General features: G+C 44.4%; 1 protein-coding gene across 3 annotated transcripts in view; it reads left to right on the top strand.

Moving 5' to 3' along the window:
- LOC109897150 (glucosidase 2 subunit beta) overlaps positions 1-11,221 on the top strand; it is a 293,964-nt gene extending 282,743 nt beyond the window's left edge. For all 3 annotated transcript variants that reach the window (XM_031832600.1, XM_031832599.1, XM_031832598.1), the window contains one exon: positions 10,574-11,221. In XM_031832600.1, coding sequence (XP_031688460.1) covers positions 10,574-10,711 — 138 coding nt within the window. In that variant the 3' untranslated portion in view covers positions 10,712-11,221. The remainder of the gene's footprint in view (positions 1-10,573) is intronic.
- Positions 11,222-13,359: the final 2,138 nt, after the last annotated feature.

The following is a 13,359-nucleotide window of genomic DNA, read 5'->3' as shown; positions in this document are numbered from 1 at the left end:
TGAAGACAGTAGCAGACGTACTCTTCACCTACATTTCTCTGTCCGCCCAGTCACTTCACTCTCTCTCTCTCACAGAGTTCACAATGTCTCCAGTCACTTCACTCTCTCTCTCTCTCTCACAGAGTTCACAATGTCTCCAGTCACTTCACTCTCTCTGTCTCTCACAGAGTTCACAATGTCTCCAGTCACTTCACTCTCTCTCTCTCTCTCTCACAGAGTTCACAATGTCTCCAGTCACTTCTCTCTCTCACAGAGTTCACAATGTCTCCAGTCACTTCACTCTCTCTGTCTCTCACAGAGTTCACAATGTCTCCAGTCACTTCACTCTCTCTCTCTCTCACAGAGTTCACAATGTCTCCAGTCACTTCACTCTCTCACAGAGTTCACAATGTCTCCAGTCACTCTCTCTCTCACAGAGTTCACAATGTCTCCAGTCACTTCACTCTCTCTCTCTCACAGAGATATATAGATAGATAGATAGATAGATAGATAGATAGATAGATAGATAGATAGATAGATAGATAGATAGATAGATAGATAGATAGATAGATAGATAGACGAGGTAGGAAGACACAGACAGGCAGGTAGACAGGAAGACAGACAGACAAAGAGGTAGGAAGACACAGATAGGCAGGCAGACAGACAGACAGACAGACAGACAGACAGACAGACAGACAGACAGACAGACAGACAGACAGACAGACAGACAGACAGACAGACAGACAGACAGACAGACAGACAGACAGACAGATAGATAGACGAGGTAGATAGATAGATAGATAGATAGATAGATAGACGAGGTAGGAAGACACAGACAGGCAGGTAGACAGGAAGACAGACAGACAAAGAGGTAGGAAGACACAGACAGACAGACAGACAGACAGACAGACAGGCAGGCAGACGATGTAGGAAGACACAGACAGGCAGAAAGACAGAGATAAAGAGGTAGGAAGACACAGACAGACAGACAGGCAGACGACGTAGGAAGACAGACAGAGGTAGGAAGACACAGACAGGCAGAAAGACAGAGACAAAGAGGTAGGAAGACACAGATAGGCAGACAGACAGGCAGAAAGACAGACAGACAAAGAGGTAGGAAGACACAGACAGGCAGACAGACAGACAAAGAGGTAGGAAGACACAGACAGGCAGACAGACAGACAGACAGACAGACAGACAGACAGACAGGCACGCAGGCAGACAAAGAGGTAGGAAGACACAGACAGGCAGACAGACAGACAGACAGACATACATACAAGCAGATAGACAGACAAAGAGGTAGGAAGACACAGACAGACAGGCAGGCAGACGAGGTAGGAAGACACAGACAGGCAGGTAGACAGGAAGACAGACATACAGGCAGATAGACAGACAAAGAGGTAGGAAGACACAGACAGGCAGGCAGGCAGACGACGTAGGAAGACACAGACAGACAGACAGACAGACAGACAGACACAGACAGGCAGGCAGACAGACAGACAGACAGACACACAGACAGACAGACAGGCAGACGACGTAGGAAGACAGACATGCAGACAGACAGACAGAGGTTGGAAGACACAGACAGGCAGAAAGACAGAGACAAAGAGGTAGGAAGACACAGATAGGCAGACAGACAGACAGACAGACAGACGAGGTAGGAAGACACAGACAGGCAGACAGACAGATGAGGTAGGAAGACACAGGCAGGCAGGCAGACAGACAGACAGACAGACAGACAGACAGACAGACAGACAGACAGACAGACAGACAGACAGACAGACAGACAGACAGACAGACAGACAGACAGACGAGGTAGGAAGACACAGACAGGCAGATAGACAGGAAGACAGATGAGGTAGGAAGACACAGACAGGCAGACAGACAGGCAGACAGATAGATAGATAGATAGATAGATAGATAGATAGATAGATAGATAGATAGATAGATAGATAGATAGATAGATAGATAGATAGATAGATAGATAGATAGATAGATAGATAGATAGATAGATAGATAGACGAGGTAGGAAGACACAGACAGGCAGGTAGACAGGAAGACAGACAGACAAAGAGGTAGGAAGACACAGACAGACAGGCAGGCAGGCAGACGATGTAGGAAGACAGACATGCAGGCAGACAGACAGAGGTAGGAAGACACAGACAGGCAGAAAGACAGAGATAAAGAGGTAGGAAGACACAGACAGACAGACAGACAGACAGACAGACAGACGGCGTAGGAAGACAGACATGCAGGCAGACAGACAGAGGTAGGAAGACACAGACAGGCAGAAAGACAAACAAAGAGGTAGGAAGACACAGATAGGCAGACAGACAGGCAGAAAGACAGGAAGACAGACAGACAGACAAAGAGGTAGGAAGACACAGACAGGCAGACAGACAGACAGACAGGCACGCAGGCAGACAAAGAGGTAGGAAGACATGGATAGGCAGACAGACAGACAGACGAGGTAGGAAGACACAGACAGGCAGACAGACAGACAGATAGATAGACAGACGAGGTAGGAAGACACAGACAGGCAGGTAGACAGGAAGACAGACATACAGGCAGATAGACAGACAAAGAGGTAGGAAGACACAGACAGACAGGCAGGCAGGCAGACGACGTAGGAAGACACAGACAGGCAGACAGACAGACAGACACAGACAGGCAGGCAGACAGACAGACACACAGGCAGACGACGTAGGAAGACAGACATGCAGGCAGGCAGACAGACAGACAGAGGTAGGAAGACACAGACAGGCAGAAAGACAGAGACAAAGAGGTAGGAAGACACAGATAGGCAGGCAGGCAGGCAAAGAGGTAGGAAGACATGGATAGGCAGACCGACAGACAGACACGCAGACAGACAGACAGACAGGCAGACGACGTAGGAAGACAGACATGCAGGCAGACAGACATGCAGGCAGGCAGACAGACAGACAGACAGACAGACGACGTAGGAAGACAGACATGCAGGCAGACAGACATGCAGACAGACATGCATGCAGACAGACAGACAGACAGACAGACAGACAGACGACGTAGGAAGACAGACATGCAGGCAGACAGACAGAGGTAGGAAGACACAGAAAGGCAGAAAGACAGAGACAAAGAGGTAGGAAGACACAGATAGGCAGACAGACAGACAGACAGGCAGAAAGACAGGAAGACAGACATACAGGCAGACAGACAGACAAAGAGGTAGGAAGACACAGACAGGCAGACAGACAGACAGGCAGGCAGACAGGCAGGCAGGCAGGCAGACGACGTAGGAAGACACAGACAGTCAGATAGACATACAAAGAGGTAGGTAGACACAGACAGACAGACAGACAGGCAGGCAGACAGACGAGGTAGGAAGACACAGACAGGCAGATAGACAGACAGCGATAGGTGCCATTTTCATCCTCATGTTATCGTTGTACACTATTCAATAGTAGAAAGACACTTTGTGAAACCACCGATGACTGAAGTCCCATAAAAAGTGAAACAAAAACAGGGCTGAAGACAGTAGCAGACGTACTCTTCACCTACATTTCTCTGTCCGCCCAGTCACTTCACTCTCTCTCTCTCACAGAGTTCACAATGTCTCCAGTCACTTCACTCTCTCTCTCTCTCTCACAGAGTTCACAATGTCTCCAGTCACTTCACTCTCTCTGTCTCTCACAGAGTTCACAATGTCTCCAGTCACTTCACTCTCTCTCTCTCTCTCTCACAGAGTTCACAATGTCTCCAGTCACTTCTCTCTCTCACAGAGTTCACAATGTCTCCAGTCACTTCACTCTCTCTGTCTCTCACAGAGTTCACAATGTCTCCAGTCACTTCACTCTCTCTCTCTCTCACAGAGTTCACAATGTCTCCAGTCACTTCACTCTCTCTCTCTCACAGAGTTCACAATGTTTCCAGTCACTTCTCTCTCTCACAGAGTTCACAATGTCTCCAGTCACTTCACTCTCTCACAGAGTTCACAATGTCTCCAGTCACTCTCTCTCTCACAGAGTTCACAATGTCTCCAGTCACTTCACTCTCTCTCTCTCACAGAGTTCACAATGTCTCCAGTCACTTCTCTCTCTCACAGAGTTCACAATGTCTCCAGTCACTTCACTCTCTCTCTCAGAGTTCACAATGTCTCCAGTCACTTCACTCTCTCACAGAGTTCACAATGTCTCCAGTCACTTCACTCTCTCACAGAGTTCACAATGTCTCCAGTCACTTCACTCTCTCACAGAGTTCACAATGTCTCCAGTCACGTCACTCTCTCACAGAGTTCACAATGTCTCCAGTCACTCTCTCTCTCACAGAGTTCACAATGTCTCCAGTCACTTCACTCTCTCTCTCTCACAGAGTTCACAATGTCTCCAGTCACTTCTCTCTCTCACAGAGTTCACAATGTCTCCAGTCACTTCACTCTCTCTCTCACAGAGTTCACAATGTCTCCAGTCACTCTCTCTCTCTCACAGAGTTCACAATGTCTCCAGTCACTTCACTCGCTCTCTCTCAGAGTTCACAATGTCTCCAGTCACTCTCTCTCTCTCTCTATCTCACAGAGTTCACAATGTCTCCAGTCACTTCACTCTCTCTGTCTCTCACAGAGTTCACAATGTCTCCAGTCACTTCACTCTCTCTCTCACAGAGTTCACAATGTCTCCAGTCACTTCTCTCTCTCACAGAGTTCACAATGTCTCCAGTCACTTCACTCTCTCTCTCACAGAGTTCACAATGTCTCCAGTCACTTCTCTCTCTCACAGAGTTCACAATGTCTCCAGTCACTTCTCTCTCTCACAGAGTTCACAATGTCTCCAGTCACTTCACTCTCTCTCTCACAGAGTTCACAATGTCTCCAGTCACTTCTCTCTCTCACAGAGTTCACAATGTCTCCAGTCACTTCACTCTCTCTCTCACAGAGTTCACAATGTCTCCAGTCACTTCTCTCTCTCACAGAGTTCACAATGTCTCCAGTCACTTCACTCGCTCTCTCTCAGAGTTCACAATGTCTCCAGTCACTCTCTCTCTCTCTCTCAGAGTTCACAATGTCTCCAGTCACTTCACTCTCTCTGTCTCTCACAGAGTTCACAATGTCTCCAGTCACTTCACTCTCTCTCTCTCACAGAGTTCACAATGTCTCCAGTCACTTCTCTCTCTCACAGAGTTCACAATGTCTCCAGTCACTTCACTCTCTCTCTCACAGAGTTCACAATGTCTCCAGTCACTTCTCTCTCTCACAGAGTTCACAATGTCTCCAGTCACTCTCTCTCTCACAGAGTTCACAATGTCTCCAGTCACTTCACTCTCTCTCTCTCACAGAGTTCACAATGTCTCCAGTCACTTCACTCTCACAGAGTTCACCATGTCTCCAGTCACTTCACTCTCACAGAGTTCACCATGTCTCCAGTCACTTCACTCTCACAGAGTTCACCATGTCTCCAGTCACTTCACTCTCACAGAGTTCACCATGTCTCCAGTCACTTCACTGTCACAGAGTTCACCATGTCTCCAGTCACTTCACTCTCACAGAGTTCACCATGTCTCCAGTCACTTCACTCTCACAGAGTTCACCATGTCTCCAGTCACTTCACTCTCTCTCTCTCACAGAGTTCACCATGTCTCCAGTCACTTCACTCTCACAGAGTTCACCATGTCTCCAGTCACTTCACACTCTCTCTCTCACAGAGTTCACCATGTCTCGTCTCTAACAGCAGGAATTTGTTCAATTAAAAATGTAGCATGTTTAATCATCTAATTTTTTACAGTGTCCCCCCCCCCCCCCCCCAACCCCTTCAACAGTTTAAATGGTTTCCAATCATCTGTAAATATATGTTCCTACCATCCAGAGGCCCTTTGAAAAGCCTCAATTGAATTCCTTTGATAACACTCCCTTTTCCAAAACCTGTGCATACGGCATAAATGAAGTCTCCGCGAGAAGAAGAAGAAGAAGAAGAAGAAGAAGTCTTCCCTCATTATATTTGAAATGCTGAAGCCGGCTTTGCTCTTTTACCTCGGTGAAAAGAGGCTTCTCTACCCCTTAAGCGGGAGAATGGTAATGCGGGCAGTGGACGGCATTGTTTCAATGCCGGGTATGAAACTAATTCAAAGCCAAAGGGACCCGTGCGGTGTGCCTGTTAAAAGACTGGAAGGGTCAGACGTAGTGTTTATTAATTAGATTCAAAAGGCTCGGGCTAATGTGTGTGTTATGGACCGTGGATTTGGTCTCTAACTGGATTATATTGTAGATATACCATATATATATATATACACTGCTCAAAAAAATAAAGGGAACACTAAAATAACACATCCTAGATCTGAATGAATGAAATATTCTTATTAAATACTTTTTTCTTTACATAGTTGAATGTGCTGACAACAAAATCACACAAAAATTATCAATGGAAATCAAATTTATCAACCCATGGAGGTCTGGATTTGGAGTCACACTCAAAATTAAAGTGGAAAACCACACTACATGCTGATCCAACTTTGATGTAACGTCCTTAAAACAAGTCAAAATGAGGCTCAGTAATGTGTGTGGCCTCCACGTGCCTGTATGACCTCCCAACAACGCCTGGGCATGCTCCTGATGAGGTGGATCTCCTCCCAGACCTGGACTAAAGCATCCGCCAACTCCTGGACAGTCTGTGGTGCAACGTGGCGTTGGTGGATGGAGCGAGACATGATGTCCCAGATGTGCTCAATTGGATTCAGGACTGGGGAAAGGGCGGGCCATTCCATAGCATCAATGCTTTCCTCTTGCAGGAACTGCTGACACACTCCAGCCACATGAGGTCTAGCATTGTCTTGCATTAGGAGGAACCCAGGGCCAACCGCACCAGCATATGGTCTCACAAGGGGTCTGAGGATCTCATCTCGGCACCTAATGGCAGCCAGGCTACCTCTGGCGAGCACATGGAGGGCTGTGCGGCCCCCCCACACCATGACTGACCCATCGCCAAACCGGTCATGCTGGAGGATGTTGCAGGCAGCAGAACGTTCTCCACGGCGTGTCCAGACTGGCACGTCTGTCACATGTGCTCAGTGTGAACCTGCTTTCATCTGTGAAGAGCACAGGGCGCCAGTGGCGAATTTGCCAATCTTGGTGTTCTCTGGCAAATGCCAAACATCCTGCACGGTGTTGAGCTGTAAGCACAACCCCCACCTGTGGACATCGGGCCCTCATACCACCCTCATGGAGTCTGTTTCTGATCATTTGAGCAGACACATGCACATTTGTGGCCTGCTGGAGGTCATTTTGCAGGGCTCTGGCAGTGCTCCTCCTGCTCCTCCTTGCACAAAGGTAGAGGTAGCGGTCCTGCTGCTGGGTTGTTGTCCTCCTACGGCCTCCTCCACGTCTCCTGATGTACTGGCCTGTCTCCTGGTAGCGCCTCCATGCTCTGGACACTACGCTGACAGACACAGCAAACCTTCTTGCCACAGCTCGCATTGATGTGCCATCCTGGATGAGCTGCACTACCTGAGCCACTTGTGTGGGTTGTAGACTCCGTCTCATGCTACCACTAGAGTGAAAGCACTGCCAGCATTCAAAAGTGACCAAAACATGAGCCAGGAAGCATAGGAACTGAGAAGTGGTCTGTGGTTATCACCTGCAGAACCACTCCTTTATTGGGGGGGTCTTGCTCATTGCCTATAATTTCCACCTGTTTGTCTATTCCATTTGCACAACAGCATGGGAAATGTATTGTCAATCAGTGTTGCTTCCTAAGTGGACAGTTTGATTTCACAGAAGTGTGATTGACTTGGAGTTACATTGTGTTGTTTAAGTGTCCCCTTTATTTTTTTGAGCAGTGTGTGTGTATAAATATATAAATAGCCCCAATTCTGAACATTTGTGAAATGGATGTGTGAAAAGGTATCTGGAAGCACTGAGCTAATTAGTACACCCCCTAGACAACACTCAGATACATGGTTCCCCTGCTCCTTTTTACTTCTCTGACAATGGCAGTATACTATAGATGAAGCACAATATCCTTTCCCCACAAGTGAGCCGAGCCGGGCTACACTGGCCTGGTCACACATCCACCGGAGTTGTTGGAACCGTGTGAGAAAGGACAAACCCCATCAGTCCCCGGGACTCTGCTTTTCACTTCTCCGACTTTAATTGATCTGCATGTCCAGCCCTTTACATTTAGCCTCACAGTGACGTGTTTGACCGTGTTCTTTTCAGGATAACCTGGGCTACAAGTATGAAAAACTATTTCATGTAAACAGCTGGAGGTTAGAAAAACAATAGAAAAACAAGGTCTGCCAAAGCATACACCTGATTTTTAAAATGAATATATATGAATATATATATGTATGTACAGATCTATGTACAGATCTATGTACAGATCTATGTACAGATCTATGTACAGATCTATGTACAGATCTATGTACAGATCTATGTACAGATCTGTATGTACAGAAATGATTTGATTACTGGGAAATTAATATCCAACTAGTCAGTGACAGAAACTATGTGAGCTTATTCTAGTATTATAGACACTATGACCTGGGATTTACTATGATCTATGTAGAAGAACCACTTACAGTATTATAGACACTATGACCTGGGATTTACTATGGTCTATGTAGAAGAACCCCTTATAGTATTATAGACACTATGACCTGGGATGTCCTATGGTCTTCTAGATTAACCCCTTACAGTATTATAGACACTATGACCTGGGATGTCCTATGGTCTTCTAGATTAACCCCTTACAGTATTATAGACACTATGACATGGGATGTCCTATGGTCTTCTAGATTAACCCCTTACAGTATTATAGACACTATGACCTGGGATGTCCTATGATCTATGTAGAAGACCTTCTTACAGTATTATAGACACTATGACCTGGGATATACTATGGTCTATGTAGAAGAACCCCTTACAGTATTATAGACACTATGACCTGGAATGTCCTATGATCTGTGTAGAAGAACCCCTTACAGTATTATAGACACTATGACCTGGGATTTACTATGATCTATGTAGAAGAACCCCTTACAGTATTATAGACACTATGACCTGGGATGTCCTATGATCTTCTATGTAGAAGAACCCCTTACAGTATTATAGACACTATGACCTGGGATGTCCTATGATCTATGTAGAAGAACCCCTTATAGTATTATAGACACTATGTTCTGGGATTTCCTATAGTCTATGTAGAAGAACCCCTTTCAGTATAATAGACACTATGTCCTGGAATGTCCTATGATCTTCTATGTAGAAGAACCCCTTACAGTATTATAGACACTATGACCTGGGATGTCCTATGATCTATGTAGAAGAACCCCTTACAGTATTATAGACACTATGTTCTGGGATTTCCTATGATCTATGTAGAAGAATCCCTTACAGTATTATAGACACTATGACCTGGGATTTCCTATAGTCTATGTAGAAGAACCCCTTACAGTATTATAGACACTATGACCTGGGATTTCCTATAGTCTATGTAGAAGAACCCCTTACAGTATTATAGACACTATGACCTGGGATTTCCTATAGTCTATGTAGAAGAACCCCTTACACTATTATAGACACTATGACCTGGGATTTCCTATAGTCTATGTAGAAGAACCCCTTACAGTATTATAGACACTATGTCCTGGGATTTCCTATAGTCTATGTAGAAGAACCTCTTATGTTAATAACTCTTCTGTAGCTTGTGAGGTCATAGAGCAAAACGTGTTCGTGAGAGTCTCAGCTTTTCTTAGATGGTTTTAATTAGTGTGTGGCTGAAACCGGTCAGACTCTACGGGTGTTTTCGTTAACATTCCCAGGATCCTCCTTTGTCTCACTAACACCACTCTAGCGCAGCCCCCCCCCCCCCCCCCCGTTACTCAGACTAATGCGGAGGAAAATAGACGAATCCAAAGGTACGACTCGGGAAGTCTGTAGCTCAAAACACACACGATGTATAAAAGAGGTTATAGAAGTCCTAAAATCACGGTGTCGTGACGGTGGGTCAATGATGAAACCTATCGCAACCAAAACATTAGTACTGTCATTTACTGTGGTCCCATTTCAGAAAATACAACATGAACACACTGTTGACACCTAGCCTATGGTGTAATGGAAGGTTCTGGAAGGTTCTGCCTCGTGTGGTCGGTTTTGTGTGTTTTGACACTCTTATGTAGGTGTCATAACCAGCTGTAAAATAACACAATTTATGGGTCATGACAGCTGTTATAACAGCCGTTATGACATATTATGGCATGGTTATGACGCTGGGTGTCGAGTAAAGTGGTAGCGTAATTTGTGTGTGTCTGAATGTGTTGTTGAAAAAAAGAATTCTGAACGAACTACAATTTAAGTGTTGGGCCTAATTTGATCATTAGTTCCTCTTATTCTACCACGGTATCACAACAGTAATTCTATGTCAACAACAACAACATTCATACAACGAATGTGTAGAGACACAAATGTAAAGCTTCTTAAAATACACAACAGTTATGCCACATATCTGGTGCTTCTCCACACAGTCCTTTTACGAGAGGCAAACGACAAGCCTCTTGACTTAACAATGTCTCTCTCTTCTATTCACTTCTTCTCCGTGACTATCTCCCTCCATTGCCTCGTTTGTTTTTCTAGGTCATGTTGATATGTGGGACAGAGACAGCCTTGAGATCGGTAAAGGAGCCCAGCAAATGCCAGTACGTCATGGAGCTTCAGACTCCCGTGTCCTGTCAGCCGGCGCTGAGGCAGCGGGGCATACACAGTGAACTTTGACCCCCAGGGACCAAGGGAGGGAGCCATGCAGCCCCCATGCCGCTGGTGACAGACTTTGTTTCGGGGCCACTCGGGCCCCAGTGTCCTCTGCCTTTGTGTCAGAACACATATCGCAATAATTGCTGTAGCTTTATAATATGTTTTTGTCCTCCGTTGTCTTGTTACCATGGTGTTTTTGTTCCTCCTGACTGTCACGCTGTTAATTTCCATTGTGTTTCGTTGAGCTTTGTGGAATTGAAGGAGTCTTTTCATGTAAAATGTTGTTCTAGAAATGTAGACATTTTAATTACGCTTGCTGTGTGTGTTAGGTTTTACGCTTTGCAGTATAGCTTCTCTGTCATTCCTGTTAAAAACAATTATAATCACAGTAGTTTCCAAACACTGTCTAATGACAGCATTAAGTCAATCTATGATCTTTGTAACAAAGAAATGACTCTGATTTGAATGAAAATAAAAGGGACTATTTTGGATAGCAGCAATGCCTTTTCAAATAGTATCATCGGTTACCAACACTATTTTTGCATGAGTATTTGCACAAAAACAACACAACATACTGTGTAACAAAATATACAGTACCAGTCAAATGTTTGGACACACCTCCTCATCAGACATTAAAACTACGAAATAACACATGTAGTAACCCAAAAAATTATTAAACAAATCGACATATATTTTAGCTTCTTTAAAGTTGCCACCCGTTGCCTTGATGACATCTTGGCATTCTCTCAACCAGTTACATGAGGTAGTCACCTGGAATGCATTTCAATTAACAGGTGTGCCTTGTTAAAAGTTCATTCGTGGAATTTCTTTCCTTGTTAATGCGTTTGAGCCAATCAGTTGTGTTGTGACAAGGTAGGGGGGTATACAGAAGATAGCCCTATTTGGTAAAAGACTAAGTCCATATTATGGCAAGATCAGCTCAAATAAGCAAAGAGAAACGACAGTCCATCATTACTTTAAGACATGAAGGTCAGTCAATATGGAATATTTCAATACATTTCTTCAAGTGTCGTCGCAAAAACAATCAAGCACTATGATGGAACTGGCTCTCATGAGGACCGCCACAGGAAAGGAAGACCCAGAGTTACCTCTGCTGCAGAGGATACGTTCATTAGAGTTACCTGGCTCTCATGAGGACCGCCACAGGAAAGGAAGACCAAGAGTTACCTCTGCTGCAGAGGATACATTCATTAGAGATAACTGCACCTCAGATTGCAGCCCAATTAAATGCTTCACAGAGTTCAAGTAACAGACACATCTGAACTGTTCAGAGGAGACTGCGTGAATCAGGCCTTCAGGGTCGAATTGCTGCAAAGAAACCACTACTAAAGGACAGCAATAAGAAGAAGAGACTTGCTTGGGCCAAGAAACACGAGCGATGGAGATTAGACCAGTGGAAATCTTTTATTTTATTTCACCTTTAGGCTAGTTGAGAACAAGATCTCGTTTACAACTGCGACCTGGCCAAGATAAAGCAAAGCAGTGCGACACAACACAGAGTTACACATGGAATAAACAAGCATATACAGTGTGTCCAAATGGCGTGAGGAGGTAAGCAATCAATAGGCCATAGTAGCAAAGTAATTACAATTTAGGTTCTTTGCTCTGACGAGTTAAAATTTGAGAGTTTTGGTTCTAAACGCCGTGTCTTTGTGAGACTCAGACTAGGTGAACGGATGATCACCGCATGTGTGGTTCCTATCATGAAGCATGGAAGAGGAGGAGGTGTGGGGGTGCTTTGCTGGTGACACTGTCTGATTTATTTAGAATTCTAGGCACAATTAACAAGCATGGCTACCACAGCATTCTGCAGCGATACGCCATCTTATCTGGTTTACGCTTAGTGGGACTATCATTTATTTTTCAACAGGACAATGACCCAAAACACACCTCTAGGCTCTGTAAGGTTTTTTTTTTTTTTTTAGGGGGGGGGGGGGGGGGTTGCTACATGATTCCACATGTGTTATTTCATAGTTTTGATGTATTCACTATTATTCTACAATGTAGAAAATAGTTAAGATAAAGAAAAACCCTTGAATGAGTAGGTGTGTCCACACTTTTGACTGGTACTGTATAACACCACAACATATAACACATCAAATCAAATTGTATTGGTCACATACAGATGGTTAGCAGATGTTATTGTGAGTGTAGCAAAATGCTTGTGTTTCTAGCTCTGAAAATGCAGTAATATCTAACAAGTAATCTAACAATTCCACCACAACTACCTAATACATACAAATCTAGTATGAATGAATTAAGGCTATGGCTGAGCCAAGTAAAGACGGACCGAACTAAGGTACTGTAGAATAGTATAGAAAACAGTATATACATATGAGATGAGTAATGCCAGATAAGTAAACATTATTAAGTGACTAAGATACCGTAGAATAGTATAGAATACAGTATATACGTATAAGATGTATATAAATATACAGTATATACATATGAGATGAGTAATGCCAGATAAGTAAACATTATTAAGTGACTAAGATACCGTAGAATAGTATAGAATACAGTATATACGTATGAGATGTATATAAATATACAGTATATAAATATGAGATGAGTAATGCCAGATATGTAAACATTAAGTGACTAGTGTTCCATTCCTTAAAGTGGCCAGGGAGTCCTAGTCTATGCCTATA

Source organism: Oncorhynchus kisutch, linkage group LG9, assembly GCF_002021735.2.
Source record: "Oncorhynchus kisutch isolate 150728-3 linkage group LG9, Okis_V2, whole genome shotgun sequence".
Classification (NCBI taxonomy): Eukaryota; Metazoa; Chordata; class Actinopteri; order Salmoniformes; family Salmonidae; genus Oncorhynchus; species Oncorhynchus kisutch.
Note: the sequence above shows the minus strand (reverse complement) of the source record. Positions and strands in the feature narration are given on the sequence as shown.